The sequence below is a fragment of the Melospiza melodia genome, chromosome 4 (assembly GCF_035770615.1).
Source record: "Melospiza melodia melodia isolate bMelMel2 chromosome 4, bMelMel2.pri, whole genome shotgun sequence".
Lineage (NCBI taxonomy): Eukaryota > Metazoa > Chordata > Aves > Passeriformes > Passerellidae > Melospiza > Melospiza melodia.
The window spans coordinates 1687693-1706485 of record NC_086197.1 but is presented as its reverse complement, the minus strand read 5'-3'; the positions used below and the strand labels follow the sequence as shown (position 1 = coordinate 1706485).

The 18793-nt window shown below is 47.8% G+C and overlaps 1 protein-coding gene across 1 annotated transcript in view; it reads left to right on the top strand.

The window, feature by feature from the left end:
• LOC134416994 (collagen alpha-1(VII) chain-like) overlaps positions 1 to 18793 on the top strand; it is a 97855-nt gene that overhangs the window by 50779 nt on the left and 28283 nt on the right. The window contains exons 48-62 of the mRNA XM_063153644.1: positions 808 to 924; positions 1986 to 2099; positions 7032 to 7220; positions 8032 to 8067; positions 9550 to 9594; positions 9973 to 10017; positions 10487 to 10522; positions 11318 to 11353; positions 13064 to 13123; positions 14296 to 14421; positions 15036 to 15107; positions 15261 to 15296; positions 15590 to 15649; positions 16377 to 16421; positions 17480 to 17515. Coding sequence (XP_063009714.1) covers positions 808 to 924; positions 1986 to 2099; positions 7032 to 7220; positions 8032 to 8067; positions 9550 to 9594; positions 9973 to 10017; positions 10487 to 10522; positions 11318 to 11353; positions 13064 to 13123; positions 14296 to 14421; positions 15036 to 15107; positions 15261 to 15296; positions 15590 to 15649; positions 16377 to 16421; positions 17480 to 17515 — 1053 coding nt within the window. The remainder of the gene's footprint in view (positions 1 to 807; positions 925 to 1985; positions 2100 to 7031; positions 7221 to 8031; positions 8068 to 9549; positions 9595 to 9972; positions 10018 to 10486; positions 10523 to 11317; positions 11354 to 13063; positions 13124 to 14295; positions 14422 to 15035; positions 15108 to 15260; positions 15297 to 15589; positions 15650 to 16376; positions 16422 to 17479; positions 17516 to 18793) is intronic.

Sequence of the window (18793 nt, the reverse complement as noted above, 5' to 3'; positions counted from 1 at the left end):
ACCAATCTCTGGTTTTGGGGTGGCAGGATCCAGAGCTGTCACTGTCACACCAATCCCTTGTTGTGGGGTGGCTCCTGGGAGCTCAGGGCTGTCACTGTCACACCAATCCCTGGTTTTGGGGTGGCAGGATTCAGGGCTGTCACTGTCACACCAATCCCTTGTTTGTTCTGGGGTGGCAGGATCCAGGGCTGTCACTGTCACACCAATCCCTGGTTTTGGGTGGCAGGATCCAGGGCTGTCACTGTCACACCAATCCCTTGTTTGTTCTGGGGTGGCAGGATCCAGGGCTGTCACTGTCACACCAATCCCTGGTTTTGGGTGGCAGGATCCAGGGCTGTCACTGTCACACCAATCCCTGGTTTTGGGTGGCAGGATCCGGGTCTGTCACTGTCACACCAATCCCTTGTTTTGGTGTGGCAGGATCCGGGTCTGTCACTGTCACACCAATCCCTTGTTTGTTCTGGTGTGGCAGGATCTGGGGCTGTCACTGTCACACCAATCCCTTGTTTTGGTGTGGCAGGATCCGGGTCTGTCACTGTCACACCAATCCCTTGTTTGTTGTGGTGTGGCAGGATCTGGGGCTGTCACTGTCACACCAATCCCTTGTTTTGGGTGGCAGGATCCAGAACTGTCACTGTCACACCAATCCCTGGTTTTGGGTGGCAGGATCCGGGGCTGTCACTGTCACACCAATCCCTGGTTTTGGGTGGCAGGATCCAGGGCTGTCACTGTCACACCAACCCCTTGTTTTGGGTGGCAGGATCCAGGGCTGTCACTGTCACACCAATCCCTGGTTTTGGGTGGCAGGATCCGCTGGTGTCCCACACTTCCCACCGTGTCCCGGCCTGGACCGAGGTGGCAGGAGAAGGACAGAGCCTGGAGCTGGAGGCCCCGGAGGTGCCACAGTCTGGAGGAATCCCTGAGGTGAAAACAAACAGCAGGAAAGACGAAATTGGGGTTTTTATGTGTCCGGGTCTGGGCTCTTCCAATCAGGAAGGACATGGAGAGTGTTCAGGGAAGGGAACGGAGCTGGGAAGGGCCTGGAGAACCAGGAGGGGCTGAGGGAGCTGGGAAGGGCCTGGAGAACCAGGAGGGGCCGAGGGAGCTGGGAAGGGCCTGGAGAACCAGGAGGGGCTGAGGGAGCTGGGAAGGGTCTGGAGAACCAGGAGGGGCTGAGGGAGCTGGGCAGGGGCTGAGCCTGGAGCAAAGGAGGCTCAGGGGCCCTTGTGGCTCTGCACAAGTCCCTGCCAGGAGGGCACAGCCAGGGAACAGGGACAGGAGGAGAGGGAACGGCCTCATTTGCATCCTGATTAACAGCTCCTATTTATGGGAATCAGGAATTTATCCACAATTCTAAGGTTTCTCTCCATGCTGGGCTTCCTGTGGGAGGCATCTCCTGGGGTTTTATCTCCCTCTGTGGCTGGATCAGGATGATCCAGTTCCTCAGAGACCTGGACAAGGTGGGACAGGACATTCCCTCTCAGCCCCAGGCTCCTTCCGTGTCGTCAGGCTCTTCCCAGATTTTTCCAAGCTGGATTAGGACACTTTAGGGGCTTGAGAGGGGAGGTTTGCACCAACAGACACAACCCTGGAGCCAGCAAAAGTTGGGATTTGGGATGCAGAGACCCCAAAACTGCCTCTGTTGAGCTTTGGGAGCCCAACCCAAACCAGAAAAAAGGGATTTGGGACCATCAGAGCTTCCCTAAATCCCTCAGGGAATCCTTCCTTTCCCATTGGTGCTGATTGGATTCATGCAAAGGAGTTAAAAGCTCAGAATTCCAGAGCTCTGGGAATAGAGCTTGACTGGACAGATCACTGGAATTCTCAGCTTTGCCCCTGTTTTATTGCAATGGAAAATTAAATTAAAGAAAGGATTTCTGCATGGATCAGTGTCAGGGCTTGGGAAAGGGTCCTGCTGTCAATTTTTTCCAGTTTTTCCAGTAATTAATGGAATTTTGTTGGCGTTTATCCATCCCTCTCTGCAGAGCTTGGCTGTGACCCCACCACCTCCAGGAGATCTGCAGGAAAACCATTCCCAGGAAATCCTGCAGCCCCTGGAGGAGAGGCTGGAAGGACAAGCCCAGCAGGACACCAGCCAGGTACGATATCCCAAGGATTTCAGAAGGACTGGGATGCAAATCTTAATCCTGGGGAGGGTTCTCCATATCCCTGGAGAGCACCAGAGCTCCTGGAATGGGCAGGAAAAAAATCCCTTTGGCAGTGACAAAAATCCCTTGGGAAATGTTTTGTTGATTAATTCCACAATTTGGGGGGATAAACCAGGATAATCCCATTTTATCTGATCCCACCCTTGTGTTATTCCAGCTTGGTTGGCCGAAGAGTTGATGATTCCCAAGACTTTTAAAACAGGGATAATGCAGACTCCAAACAGGGAATTGAAAATTTGACTCCTACAGGACATTTCCTTTTCCTTCCCACTTTCCATGGGTATGGAAATTCATGGATATTCAGAATATCCCACAGATATTCCAGGATATTCCTGCTGTCCTCTGGAGCATCTGAGTCATTTAAAGAGGAGGATTTTAGGGTCCAGGCAGGAATTTGGGGATTTTCTCTGATCCCTAAAATCCCATATCCCTCTGCTTTCCTGCCCTCCTGGGCAGAGATTCCCTTCCCAAATTCTTCTCCAAACCCAGCACTCTCCAGTTTGGACATTGTTGTATCCCCATGGAATTCTTGGAAATGCCCAGAGGCAGGACAGCACCAGCTTTAAAAGACAAAGGGAAAAATCCCTGGGATGTTTCCTTGGAGCTGCAGGAACAGCATCAGCAAGGATGTTTTTATTTTTATTTTTACTTTATTTTTATTTTTATTTTTATTTTTATTTTATTTTTATTTTATTTTTATAATTTTTTTATTTTTAATTTTTTCAAATTTGTTTTCTACTTTTATTTTTACTTTTATTTTACTTTTATTTTTATTTTTATTTTTATTATTACTTTTATTTTTATTTTTATTATTACTTTTATTTTTATTTTTATTATTATTTTTATTTTTATTTTTATTTTATTTTATTTTTATAATTTTTTTTATTTTTAATTTCTTCAAATTTGCTTTCTACTTTTATTTTTACTTTTATTTTACTTTTATTTTTATTTTTATTATTACTTTTATTTTTATTTTTTATTTTTATTTTATTTTTATAATTTTTTTTATTTTTAATTTTTTCAAATTTGTTTTCTACTTTTATTTTTACTTTTATTTCACTTTTATTTTTACTTTTATTTTCATTATTACTTTTATTTTTATTTTTTATTTTTTTTTTATTTTTATAATTTTTTTTTATTTTTAATTTTTTCAAATTTGTTTTCTACTTTGATTTTTACTTTTATTTTATTTTTATTTTTATTTTCATTATTACTTTTATTTTTATTTTTATTTTTAATTTTATTTTTTTAATTTTTTTATTTTTAATTTTTTAAAATTTGTTTTCTACTTTTATTTTTACTTTTATTTTACTTTTATTTTTACTTTTATTTTTATTTTTATTTTTATAAATTTTTTTATTTTTAATTTTTTAAAATTTGTTTTTTACTTTTATTTTTACATTTTTATTTTTATTTTTATTTTTATTTTTATTTTTATTTTTATTTTTATTTTTATTTTTATTTGGCAAGACGGGAGTGACTGGAAGTGGGGAGACCGAGCCCCAGGAAATCCCGCTCTTGTTTATCCAGCCCTTCCTTCTGCTCCCGTCCCTTTATCCCAGCCCTGGCTCGGGAAATGAATTCCAGGGATAACCACGGAGCTGGGATCCCGACGGCTCAGCAGCCACGAGAGGGCTCCCGGCTCCCACAGAAAATCCTGGAGTGGGAACGGCGGCTCTGGAGGCGCCGGGATGTGCCAGGAGCACCCCGGGCTCTGCTTTCCCTCCTGGGTGCAGCAATTCCCTCTGCTGGGAATGGTCAGGCTGCAGGAGTACAGGGGATGGAGCCCAAATCCATCGGTCTGGGATGGTTTGGGTGGGATGGGATTTAGGGATCATCCCATTCCATCCCTCTGCCATGGCAGGGACACCTCCCCCTGTCCCAGGCTGCTCCAGCCCCAGTGTCCAACCTTGGCCATTGCAGGGATCAGGGGCAGCCCCAGCTGCTCTGGGAATCCCTTCCCAAAATCCCACCCCAGGCTCCCTCTCCAGGGAATTCCCTCCATTCCCAGCTCTCCCAGCCTGCCATTGGATCCATCCCCACCCCGACTCCTCTCTAGGAAGGGATTTTGGGATCTGGGGGCTTCACTGGGAACCTCAGCACTCCAGGAAGGGTCTCCCTTCCCTTCTCCATCCCCAACTTCCATAAAAATCCCTGGGGATGGATTCTGAGTGTCCCAAATCCCAGAATGGTTTGGGTGGGAAGGGCCCTTCAAGCCCATCCCATTCCAATGCCACCATCCCAGGCTGCTCCAGCCTGGCCTTGGGCACTGCAGGGATCAGGGGCAGCCCCAGCTGCTCTGGCAATGCCAGCCCAGGCAGGAATTCCTCATGGCCAAGATGCCACCCATGGCTGCCCTCTGGCAGTGGGAGCCATTCCCTGGGTGCTGTCCCTGCAGGCCTTGTCCCCAGTCCCTCTGCAGCTCTGCTGGAGCCCCTGCAGGCCCTGCCATGTGCTGGGAGCTCTCCCTGGAGCCTTCCCTGCTCCAGGGGAACATTCCCAGCTCTCCCAGCCTGGCTCCAGCCCTGCAGCAGCTCCATGGATTCCTCTGGATTTGCTCCAGCAGCTCCTGATGATCCCCATTCTCTCAGGAGCTTTATAAACACAGAACAACTCCCACAAATTTCTTAGGACACTCCAAACTCCCTCAGCAGGACGGGATCTGCATCCCAAGGATGTTTTCCTCACTTTCATTTGGAGTAAAATCCCATTTATCCTCATGAGAAGGGAACAGCAGATTCCAAAGGCAGGGAAGGAGCAGCTCCCACACCCCAGAGATGCCAAGGAGGGATGAAGCTGATTTTCCTGACAGTTTTCCTGACAGTTTTCCCAGCAGCAGGAATCACAAATTTCCACCTGGAACAGCCCAGGAGCTCCATCCCTGAGGAGCAATTCCTGGCAGGAGTTAATTGGAAGCAAAGGAACCACTGGGAAGAGCAGGGTGAGCCCAAATCCACGTGTCCAGAGCAGGGCTGGATACTCACCCCTAGATGAGCCACTGCTTCGGGGTTATGGACCATCCCAAAAAATTCCTGCTCCTCCATCCCTGAATTTCCGCTTATTCCTTTCCAGAGTTCATTTGGATAAATCCCCCTCATCTCCATATGGATAAACCCACAATTGCTTCATTTTCCTCCCTGAAATCCTCTCTTTTTGTTCTATTTTTCCCTTTTCTTTTTTGCAGGAATTTTTTTTTGTCTTCCTTTTCTCTTCCCTCCTTTTTTCCCCCTTCCCTCTTTTCCTTTTTTTTTTTTTTTTTTTTTTTTTTTTTTAGTTTTTCTTTTTTCCTGCCATAAACAAATCATTCCTCGAGGAAGCAGCAGCCTCCCAATTTTTCTTGGAAGTGCCTCATTCCTGGAACAGGAAACTGCCAAAATCGCAGAGGAATTATGGAATTCATGAAATCTCATTACCCCGGGCAATTTCCCAGCAGATGGGATCCATCCCAAACCTCAGCCAGGTCTTGGCAGCCTCTGGAATCTCTGGAATTGCCTCCAGGAGGATCTGTGGAGATTTTTAGAGCCATTCCCAGGGAAATGAGCAGTGGTGCCATCCCAGGGTGGCACCTCTGGGAGATTTTCCCTCCTTTATCCCAAAAAATCCCACCCTGGATGGGTTCTCTCCATGCCACCCTATCCTTCATCCCTTTTTCCCTCATCCTCATCCAGTAAAGAATTCCAGTTTTAATTGACTCAAAATTGGGGTCTTTTTTTCCCCTCGTGAGCCAGAAATTTGCTGGGTTCTTTATCCATGAGGTGGAATTATCCCATGGTTTGTTAAAATCCAGGAAAACAGGATGAACATCCCTGAAAACCTCACTGGGCTGCACTCACCAACATTCCCTGGGAGTTTAGGATTTATTTTGCCTGCTTAAACCATCTAAAAATCCATTAAATTACTGGGGGAAAGATAAAATAAAATTTAAAATATAATAAAAATTTAAAATGCATAAATATAAAATATATATAATTATATAAATATATAAATATATAAATATATAAATATTTAAATATATAAATATAATTTTTTTAAAGGAAATATCCCTAAATAACTGCACCACATCCTGATTTTTTCTTCTCCTTCTTGTGCTCCTGGAAGATCTCAGGACATTTATAGCCAATAAATTCAAATTTCACTTTCAGATCCAAATATTCCCCAAATATTTGCCTCAGGAAATAATTGCTGGGAATATTCTCGATAGGAATATTTTCCTTTTTCCAATGGATCATTTCCTACTGTTGCTAGAGAAAAGCAGGAACAATTTAGGAGCCAGGTCAGGAATTATTTGCTTTACCTTGCGTGCCTTAAATATTCCAAATTATCACCGGGGGCTGATTAACATATGGCCCTTAATTGGCATTAATTGGTGGTTTATTCCAATTGGATGCAATAAACACGGAGTTGCCTGGGAATGGCTGGAGCAGGGAGGGATTTTTAGCTCAATTTTGGAATATTTTAGGTTTTATTCCTTTGAAAAGGCCACGGATTTGTGGCCTGGCCATAAACTGGAAAATGGAACCATGGAATTCTTCAGGTTGGGAAAGATAATTTTGGTTTATTGGTGTTAATATCATTATTTTGTAATTAGAAATTCATGGAATGGGGTGGGAGAGATCCTAAAGCCCACCCAGCTCCATGGGCAGGGGCACCTTCCACTGTCCCAGGTTCTCCCAAGCCCCATCCAGCCTGGCCTTGGACACTTCCAGGGATGGGGAATCCACAATTCCTCCGGGAAACCTTTCCCAGGGCCTCCCCATTCCCTGGGTAAGGAATCTTTTCCTCCCACCCCATCCAGTTCTCCCCTCTGATGCTTTTAAACCATTCCCTGCCCGTATATCAGGTGCTGTGTTTCCCTTCCCGCAGGAAAACGGGAATTCCGACAACGGCTCCGCCACGCCCAGGCACAGATCCAGGAGATCCCACCCCGTGAGGATCCCATTCCAGAGCCATCCCTGTGATCCAGGAGGAAGCTGGGCCCCGTCCCTGGAGGCTCCACCACCAGCTCATCCCCCCGGCGCTCCGGGAGCTCGGAAATTCCCGTTGGGATCCACGGTGAGCCATGGAAGTGGGTCCTTATTTTCCCACCTGAGTAAAGACATGATGAACGTGGAAATTTAGGGATAAATATCCATGAATAAAGCAGGAAACGGGTGCTGCAGGAACCATTTTTCATGGACAAACAGATGCTTCTCCATGAATTTATCCAGGGAAGTGGGGGAACAGAATAATCTGGTTTTTGGGGAAAACAGAGCAATTGGAATCCCCTTGGAATGTCGAAGGTATTGCCCTGTGGGGGTGGTTGGTGATAAACCTGCCCATTCCTGACACACCTGGACATTCCAGGGGTCTTTAACACAAGATCCCAGAAATGGGGCAAAAAAAAAGTTTATTTTTATAAAATTTAGGAGCAAAAATTCCTATTCCCAGGAGTTAAGGATGGAAATTCAGGATGATTTTCCTGTGAATGGATTTCTTGGAAAGCAGGGAGCGACCCTCACCCTGCATTCCCAGGAGGAATGAGCTGAGCTCATTCACACCTTCTCCAGGAATTCCGGGGTTAAAGTGGGACACCTGTGCCATTGCCAAAAGCCTGGAATTGCTCGGGAATTGCTCAGGAGTTGCTTGGTCCTGGCAGCTCCCAGGTGTCCCATCCAGGCTGGAGCAGATGGGGAGCCTGGAGCCACCCCAAATCCAACCAGGAGCCCTCCAAAGGATCCCGGTGATCCCTGGAAACCCCCAGCTTCCCTCTGGGATTTCCCACCTCCTTCCTCACATCCCATTCCTCAGAGGTCTCTTTTCCATGGCTCAAGGAAAAGTTTTTCCAGCTGCTCTCACACTTCCCTCTCCTCTTTTTGAATCCAAGGCATATCCAGGCCCTCATCATCCAAGGAGAATTAAGGTACGGAATTCTGTCTGTCCTGCTCTTATCTCAGGGAGGAGGCAGCTGCTCCTTTCTTCCATTTTATCCCACTCTATCCCATGGACCCCATGGATTCCTCCCATCCTATCTCATTAATCCCACAGATCCAATCCCATGAATCCTATCCCATCCCATCCCACCCCATCCCATCTTATGGATCCCGTGATCCCATCCCATGAATCCTATCCCATCCCATCCCATCCCATCCTATGGATCCCCTGGATCCCATCCCATGGATCCTATCCCATGGATCCCATCCCAAGGATCCCATCCCATGGATCCTATCCCACCCCATCCCATGGATCTCATCCCATCCCACGGATCCCATCCCATCCCATGGATCCTATCCCATGGATCCCATCCCATGTCATCCCATCCTATGGATCCCATCCCATTGATCCCATCCCATCCCATGGATCCCATCCCATCCCATCCCATGGATCCTATCCCATCCCACGGATCCCATCCCATGGATCCCATCCCACGGATCCCACCCCATGGATACCATTCCATCCCATCCCATTGATCCAATCCCATGTCATGGATCCTATGGATCCCATCCCAATTCATCCCATCCTATGGATCCCATCCCATTGATCCCATCCCATCCCATGGATCCTATCCCATCCCATCCCATCCCACGGATCCAATCCCATGAATCCTATCCCATCCCATTCCATCCCACCCCATCCCATCTTATGGATCCCGTGATCCCATCCCATGGATCCCATGGATCCCATGGATCCCATGGATCCTATCCCAAGGATCCCATCCCACCCCACAGATCCCATCCCATCCCATCCCATGGATCCCATGGATCCTATCCCAAGGATCCCATCCCACCCCCCAGATCCCATCCCACCCCACAGATCCCATCCCATCCCAGTGCATTTTTCCTTGCAGAAGGAGGGAAGTGGCCCAGCAGATCCCTCCTCCCCTGGCCCCAAGGTCAGTGCTTTTATCCCACATTTTAATGCACATTCCCAGGATAATGATCCATTTTCCCAGCACTGTCTCACTTTGGAAACTGAGGAATCACAAGGAAAAAAATCAGGAAAATCAAGATAAAATCACCAGTTCTGCCATTGGTGATGAGCAGAAATTCCAGGGTGGAATCTGTCATCTTTCACAGCTGATCCAAACATGGGATTTGTGTTTTGGGAATCCTCAAGCAGTTTGGGATTCCTCCTGTGTCTCCTTCAAAATCATGGAATTCTTCAACACCCGCAGTATCCTGGGACAGGGAAACCCTGGATTTTCCCTTTGCTCCAGGATTTTTGCTTTTCCCTCTGCATTCCCGCTGCACAGGAAAATTCCCAACCAGGGATTCCTCCATGGATATTTGCCAAAAACTGCAGCAGGAATGGGAACAGCACCCACCTGCTGCAAAGAGGGAAGGGAAAATTCCTTGGAATAATGAATTTCTGGTATTGATTTTTTGGGGGATTTGTTGTTTTCCAGGGAGAAATGGGAGCTCCTGGATCCCATGGAGACAAAGGAGAAAAGGTAGGGATGGGGTTTTCCTGATCTTTGAAACCAGAATTCCCTGTGCTGAGAGGGTCTGGAAAGGAAAAGGCAGTTGGGAATCCGACTATGGAGAGGACAATCAATGGAAATGGGATTGGCACATTCCCACCTTTATCCCCAAACCTTCCTAGGGTTTTTTTCCCAAATTCCATCAGTTTCCCACATACCTGCCATGCTCGGAGGAAATCTAAAATTTAAAGGTTGGATTTAGTGATTTTTGAGGAGTTTTCCTACCTAAATGATGGAATTATTCTGTCCTACAATTCCAAAAATTCAAACAGTGCAAAGAGGGAAGGGAAAGCTCCTTGAATAATGAAATTTTGGGATTGATTTTTTTTGGGATTTGTTCTTTTCCAGGGAGAAATGGGAGCTCCTGGAGCCCGTGGAGACAAAGGAGAAAAGGTAGGAATGGGGTTTTCCAGCCTGATCCTTTGAAATTCCAGCAGTTCCCCACACATCTGCCACGCTCAGGAGGAAATCCAAAATTTAAAGTTTGGATTTAATGACTTTTGAGGAATTTTCCAGCCTAAATGATGGAATTGTTGTGTTCTTGGGCCCTGAAAATTCAAAGGGGGTCCCCAATGTTCATTTTCTGCTGGATGAGAGAACTAAAAGATGGGATGGACAAGGAAATTCCAGCCCTGCAGGAGGGAAGGGATGGGAAAAAAAATGCCACAAAAACCTCATTTCAGAGTCACTTTGGGCAGTGAAAATTTATAGGGAGCAGGTGGCAGATCCAGGAGGATGGGGCACGGAATTCCAGGAGAAAGGGAGGGTTGGGAAAAGGCAGAATCCCATGGGGAATTTTGGATGGAATCCTGGGAGAAAAGGAGGGAAGAGGAGTGGCTGGAAAGGGAATTTTGTCTTGCAGGGACAGCCTGGGGATGTGGGAGAACCTGGAGAGAAGGTGAGTGCTGGAATTGGCTCCAAAGTTTATTTGGGAATCTCCTCCAAGAGCAGCCTGGGTGGGGCTGGATCCAATCCCAGCCCTGGAATATCAATGGATTAAATCCAAGGAATTACAGAGATGCTGTCCAGCTGGACTAATGATGGCAAACCAAAAGTATTGACATTAAAAAATTATTATTTATTAATTTTATTTATTTGTTTGTTTATTTAAATAATTATTTGTTTTATATTTAATTATTTATTATTTATTATTTAATTATTTAATTATATAGTTACTAATTATTTATTATTTCTTATGAAGCTCTTTTTGTCTAATTATTTATTATCAATGCATAATTAGACAAAAATATATTGATCGGAAATATCTATTATGGAGAAGCTGAAACTTCCCAAGACAGGACAGAACAGTGCATGATACTGAAGTAATTAGATTAATTTAAATTAATTGTTTTGGTGTTCGAAAAGAATTAATTTATTTTTGAAGCAATTCGTTATTATTTTATAATAATTTTTATAATTATTATTTTATATAATATTTCTTATTTATAATTATTTTTTAAGCAATTATCTTAAAATTAGCCAGAAATGCCAAAAATTGAAGTAGAGATTGATGTCACTCACTCAGACACGACCTGAGAGGGGCGTTTGATCTCCCCTCTCACCCCATCACTGAATTCCCTGGAATTAGGGAGCTTTCCCAGCTTTTTCCCCACGTTCCAGGCAGAGAATCCCTGGAAATCTCCTGCTCAGGGGTGACAATTCCATGACCTTGGAATCCTCTCTTTATTCCCAGGGCACCAAAGGAGACCGAGGGGAAGAAGGTCAGAAGGTAAAGGACAAAGCTGGGGCCAGCCAGGGGGGACTTTCCCTCCTTTTCCCAAATCCCACATTCCCAGCTCGGGATCAGCGTCCAGGGCACCTCCTCAGGTGTGGCTGGGCACCAGGAGGAGATTCCAGGAGGATCCCAGGGACAGAACACCTTGGGAATGAGTCATGCCAGGGAATGTGTCTGACCCAGAGTCCTGGGATAACGTTCCTGGGAATATTCCAGGAGGATCCGATGGACAGGACACCTTGGGAATGAGTAATGACAGGGAATGTGTCTGACCCAGAGTCCTGGGATAACGTTCCTGGGAATATTCCAGGAGGATCCCATGGACAGGACACCTTGGGAATGAGTAATGCCAGGGAATGTGTCTGACCCAGAGTCCTGGGGTAACATTCCCGGGAATATTCCAGGAGGATTAGGTGGACAGGACACCTTGGGAATGAGTCATGCCAGGGAATGTGTTTGACCCATTATACTGGGATAACGTTCCTGGGAATATTTAGGAGGATCACGTGGACAGAACACCTTGGGAGTCATGCCAGGGAAGGTGTTTGACCCATTATACTGGGATAACATTCCCAGGAATATTCCAGAAGGATCACATGGACAGGACACGGTGGGAATGAGTAATGCCAGGGAATGAGTCTGACCCAGAATCCTGGGATAACGTTCCTGGGAATATTCCAGGAGGATCAGATGGACAGGACACCTTGGGAATGAGTCATGACAGGGAATGTGTCTGACCCAGAGTGCTGGGATAACGTTCCTGGGAATATTCCAGGAGGATCACATGGATAGAACACCTTGGGAGTCATGCCAGGGAATGTGTTTGACCCATTATACTGGGATAACATTCCCAGGAATATTCCAGAAGGATCACATGGACAGGACATGGTGGGTATGAGTAATGCCAGGGAATGAGTCTGACCCAGAATCCTGGGATAATGTTCCTGGGAATATTCCATGAGGATCACATGGACAAGACACCTTGGGAGTAATTCCAGGGAACGTATCTGATCCAGAATCCTGGGATACAATTCCCAGGAATATTTCAGGAGTTTCACATGGACAGGATGCCTTGGGAGTAATGCCAGGGAATGAGTCTGACCCAAAATCCTGGGATAACGTTCCTGGGAATATTCCAGGTGGATCACATGGACAGGACACCTTGGAAATGAGTCATGAATGATGGGGAATGTGTTTGACCCAGAGTCCTGGGATCCTCTTCCCAGGAATATTCTGGGAGGATAACATGGATGGAACACCTTGGGAGTGAGTCATGACAGGGAATGTGACCCAGAATCCTGGGATCCTGTTCCTGGGAATATTCTGGGAGGATCACATGGATGGAACACCTTGGGAATGAGTAATGCCAGGAAATATGTCTGACCCATAATCCTGGAATGCCATTCCCAGGATATTCCAGGAGGATCACATGGACAGGACTCCTTGGGAATGAATAATGCTGGGCAACGAGTCTGACCCAGAATTCTGGGATACCGTTCCCAGGAACATTCCAGCTCCCTCTTTTCCAGAGCTGCTTCCCAGCAGCTTTGTCTCTCCAGCTCAGATCCTCCAGAGCTTCAGGAATGGGATCAGCTCCGTGGGATTCCAGCTGGATCTCCACAAAGCAGCACAAACCAAACTCTCCCTGTGCTGGGTTTACGATGGAAGGAGAATTCCTGATTTTTCCTGACTTTCCTTTCACAGGGAGAGCCTGGAGTTGGGTTCAGAGGTCCCATTGGCCAGGCTGGAGCACCTGGATTTAAGGTAAGGTGGAATTTCACTTGGAATTTTTATTCCCTGGGTTCTTCCTCTTTGCCATTCTGATTTTCCACTGCTGGATGTGGAGCACAGAAGTAGCTGCAAAGAGCAAGCACCAAAATCATCCTGGAAAGACAGAAGAGGGATTTGGGATAGAGGGAATTCTCTGTGTCCTCCAAAGGGCTGTTCCAGAGGGAGATCCTGAGGATAAATACGGAATCATGGAAGGGTTTGGGCTGACCCCTCTGCAATCAGCAGGGACATCTCAGGCTGGGGAAAAAGAAATCCAGGGAATTGTGTGTTCAGCAGGAATGAGCTCCAGGGATCCCTGGGGTGTTTGAATTCACCACAGGTCAGGAACCAAAGGCTCTGTCCTTATTTAGCCATGGAAAAGCCCTTTTGTCACTAAAATTTGGGAAGAAAAGACATCCCGAAGTTCGGTGACAATTCCTCCAGCCCTTGGATCTCCTCATGGATCAGGACTGGAATGTCCCAGATTCCATGCACTGGTCATGGGAATTCAAGGAGACATCCCAGACTTTCTCCAGAGCTCCAGCAAATTCCACCCAATATCCCAATTCCAGAGGGAGATCTAGAGGATAAATACGGAGAGAAAAGACATCCCAAAATTTGGTGATCGTTTCTCCAGCCCTTGGATGTCCTCATGGGTCAGGACTGAAATGTCCCAAATTCCATGCACTGGTTGTGGGAATTCAAGGAGACATCCCAGACTTTCTCCAGGACCTCCAGCAAATTCCACCCAATATCCCAATTCCACAGGGAGATCCAGAGGGAGATCCTGAGGATAAATACGGAATCATGGAAGGGTTTGGGCTGACCTCTCTGCAATCAGCAGGGACATCTCAGACTGGGAAAAAAAATCCAGGGATGAGAACCAGGGATCCCTGGGATGTTTGAATTCACCACAGGTCAGGAACCAAAGGCTCTGTCCTTATTTAGCCATGGAAAAGCCCTTTTGTCACCAAAATTTGGGAAGAGAAGGCATCCCAAAATTCAGTGGCAATTTCTCCAAACCTTGGATCTCCTCATGGATCAGGACTGGAATGTCCCAGATTCCATGCACTGGTCATGGGAATTCAAGGAGACATCCCATATTATCTCCAGGATCCCCAGCAAATCGCCCCCAATATCCCAATTTCCTGTGATTCCCTCTCCAGGGTGAGCCAGGGGCCCCGGGACCTCCAGGAGCTCAGGGCATCCAAGGAATCCGCGGCCACGCCGGCACTCCCGGATCCCAGGGGGACAGAGGGGCTCCAGGCGTGCCCGGAATTCCGGGACACAAGGTGAGGGGACACCATGGGCTGTGTTTGTCACCTCGAGGTGACAACAATGAGCAAGCTTCCCGTGCCAGGTGGCCCCTGTGGGCCAAACCCCCACAATTCCAAGTTTTCCTGAGCCTGGAGGTTGTCAGGGAAGTGGGAACAAATCCCAGTTGGCAAAGGAAAGGTACCGAGAGTGATTAGAACGATGGGATGATCCTCAGGTTCCAAAAGAAATCAGTGGAGCTCCCAGGAAGTTGTTCTTCCTGGGAATTCAGTGGTGGGAGTGGGAAGGAGTGGCCATGGGGATGGCAGCTGGAATTTTGGGGTCATTAATCCCTGGGAACAGAGGGAGGGGTCCCAGAATCCCAGGCTGGGAAAGCCCTCCAAATCCATGGGGTCCAAGCTGTGCCAAATCCCCAGTGAGTGCCACATCCAGGAATTCCTTGGACACCTCCAGGGATGGGGACTCCAAACCTCCCTGAGCTGCCCCTGCCAAGGCCTGACCCCCTTTCCATGAGGAAATTCCTGCCAGTGCAGGGAACCCTCAGATCACCAGCTCCTGCTTTTGCCTAGATCAGGGAAATTGGGATCTTTCCCATCCGTGTCTTCTCCTCTCAAAGGATTTTATTTTCCAGGGGGAACGTGGGAGGAGAGGCCGGAGTGGATCTCCTGGGCCCATGGGACCATCAGGATCCCCAGGAAAAGAGGTGGATTTATATTCCCTGTGCCTTTTGGGAGGGATGGATGGATGAGGGATCTGGGCTGGATGGGCTTCAATCCCCTGGGAATGTTGGGCTAGGAGAGCACCGAGCACTTCCAAAGCAAATCCTCCCTTTTATTTTATTTTCCTTCTCCCGCAGGGAATTCCTGGGACACCTGGACCCAAAGGCAACAAGGTCAGTGCCCCCTTCCCAGGAAAGTCATGAGCAGAAATCCTGGGATGGGAATGGGACAAATCCCTGCCTTCTCCTGGCTCCTCATCCCTGACCCCATCCTACTTCATCCCATTCCACCCTCATTCCCTTCCTCCCATGGTTCCTGGAGCACCCTCCAGAGGGAACAGCAGAAAATCCATGGATTTGGGTCTCCTGAGTCTTCCTTGGACTTCAGTCCTGGCCAAACTGAACAGGAATTGTGTGGTGGGGTTTCCCTGCTCCTGGTGACACCTCTGGAATTCTCTGTTTTCCAGGGAGAAGCCGGCATTGGAGCCGCTGGCCCCAGAGGTCCCCATGGATTCCCTGGCCCTCGGGTAAATAAATAAATAAATAAATATTCCATAAATATTCCAGGCTTGGATTCCTGCAGCCTCCAGCCCCTTTGGAGGCAGCTTCATCCATCACCTCCCCACCACCCATCCCAGAAATTCCTGAAGGGTTTCAGGCAGCAAAATTCCTGAGAAGTTTTGGTCTCCTTCCGGCAAAGATGCAGTTGCAATTGGAGGCCGTGTTTAAATTTGCTGCTCCTGTGGCTCTCCCACAGATAAATCAGGATTTTATGGCCCAATCCTTTGGGACAAACTCCCCACCTGCTTTGGGATGAGGGCCCCTGAGGAAAAACACTCAACAGCTGTGGGTAAACCTCGCTGGAGCTTCATTATCCGAAGGAAATGATGGAATAATGTTTCTGCTCTTCCGACTTCCGGCATAAATCTAAATCCCAGCATCCCAGGTTGTGTTGGCTTCATATTGGGAGACCTAAATTTGGCCTCAGTTATTTGCAATTTGGGCAATTCCTGAGATTTAAAGGCAGATCCTGTAGGGCCAGCTCAAGGAGGTCCATGGGCCCTCCAGTGCAGCTCTTCCATCCCAATCCATAAAAAGCCGGCACCTCTTCCTGATGGAGGGATGAGGAGGCTGGACAGGGCCTCTGGAGACAGGGAATTCTGCCTGCCCCATTCCCAGTGGATGGTTTGTGGGTTTGGGATCCCCTGTGTGCCTCCCTCCCCGTTTCCATCCCTGCCCCTCTGCATCCCCCAGGGTGATGAGGGCATCGTGGGAATGCGGGGTCCCCCCGGAATGATGGTGAGTGCTCCGATATTCCCGGAAAACCACGGATCCACGGCCACGAGAGAAAAAATATGGGATTCTTCCTGTGGGAAATTAGAGATTTGGGAACCTGAATTCCAGTGGGATGGGGGAGTGGGAATCCTGTGAGTTCCTTGCTGTCCTTGTCCGTTTGGGTGGCTCATCCCAAGGTTTGGAAGCTCTCCTGGAATATCAATCTCTCCCTGCTATTGTCAGTCTGCTGGAATTTCAGGAATTTCAAGGCAGGAATTTCAGGCTCTTGTTCTGCTGGAGGGGGCTGAGTAGGGGGAGACACAAATTGGGGCTGGAATTTGGATAAACTCACTATTGATTATTATTTATTAGGCTGTTGTTTTTCATGGAATGAAAGGAAGAGGATTTTTTAATAAGGACACGGAGCAATAGGAAATGAGGGAAGGGCTTTAAACTGGAATAGGGCAGGGATAAATGGGATATTGGGAAGCAATTCTTCCCTGTGAGGCTGGGGAGGTCCTGGCACAGAATTTCCAGAAAAGTTTTGGCTGTCCCATTGCTGGGAGGTGTCCAAGGCCAGGTTGGACGAGGCTTGGAGCACCCTGGGATAGTGGAAGTTGTTCCTGCAGATGGAAGTTCCCATTGTCCTGCATATTCCCGGGAATTTATCAAACAGGGGTGACCACGATGGCTTTTCACCTCCCCAAATTTGCCTCCCATCCTGGCTTGGCCTCCACGGGATCTGGAGATCCCATGGGATCAAGGATCCACCTCCACCTTGGAGGAACCTCTTGGAGCAACCCAGCTTTTCCTTGATGCTCCAAAAATCCCAGTGGGATTCTCAAAATGAGGGAATTTGGCTGAATTTATCCCCCTGCCAGGAAAATCCTGGTGGTGCACAGAGGATTAAAGCAGGAGCTCCTGTGCTGGTTCTTCCAGCAGATTTTCCATGCTGGAGCCCATCCCTGGAAGCAGCTCCACCTTTCAATGGAGGCGGCTCTTTCCCAGCTTTCCCACCTTCCCACTTTCCTCCTCTTTTTGTGGATCCCCATGTATTTTCTATGTGTTTTTTGTTTTTTCAGGGTCCAAAAGGCTTCCCAGGCATGAAAGGCCAAAGAGTAAGAACTGATCTTATCTACAACTCTTATCTTATTCTACAATTCTTATCTGATCTACAACTCAAATCTACATCTTTTATCTTCTCCACACGGTGTCCTGATGTTGTGGGGAGCAGCTGCCCTTTTAAACCAGTGGGAATAATCCCAGAATCTCCTGGGGATAGACTGGGAGAGGCCCTGCATCAGCCTTTGGGAATCATCCCAGGATATCCTGGGAAGGGACTGGGAGACCCCACAGATCAGGCTTTGGGAATCATCCCAGGATCTCCTGGGAGTGGGCTGGGAGAGCCCCTGGATCAGCCTTTGGGAATCATCCCAAGATATCCTTGGAAAGGACTGGGAGAGCCCCTGGATCAGCCTTTGGGAATAATTCCAGATCTCCTGGGAATGGACTGGGAGAGCCCCTGGGTCTCCTGGGAATGGGCTGGGACAGCCCCTGTATCAGCCTTTGGGAATTATCCCAGGATATCCTGGGAATTGGCTGGGATAGCACCTGGATCAGCCTTTGGGAATCATCCCTGGATCTCCTGGGAATGGACTGGGAGAGCCCCTCTATCAGCCTTTGGGAATTATCCCAGGATATTCTGGGAATAGCCTGGGAGAGCCCCAGGATCTCCTGGGAATGGACTGGGAGAGTCCCTGGATCAGGCTTTGGGAATAATTCCAGGATATTCTGGGAATAGCCTGGGAGAGCCCCAGGATCTCCTGGGAATGGACTGGGAGAGTCCCTAGATCAGGCTTTGGGAATTATCCCAAATCTCCTGGGAATAGTCTGGGATAGCACCTGGATTAGGCTTTGGGAATCATCCCTGGATCCCCTGGGAATGGGCTGAGAGAGCTCCTGGATCAGCCTTTGGGAATCATCCCAAGATATCCCTGGAAAGGACTGGGAGAGCCCCTGGATCAGGCTTTGGGAATAATTCCAGATCTCCTGGGAATGGACTGGGACAGCCCCTGTATCAGCCTTTGGGAATCATCCCAGGATATTCTGGGAATAGCCTGGGAGAGCCCCAGGATATCCTTGGAAAGGACTGGGAGAGTCCCTAGATCAGGCTTTGGGAATCATTCCTGGATCTCCTGGAAATTGGCTGGGAGCGCCCCTGGATCAGCCTTTGGGAATTATCCCAGGATATTCTGGGAATGGACTGGGACAGCCCCTGGATCGGCCTCTGTGCTCTGCACTCCAGCTCCTATTCCATGCAAATTCCATGAAAAGGTTTGAGGGAGGAATTTGGGAAATCCTTCATTTTCAGGGTGCCATCCCACCCCTGCAGGACG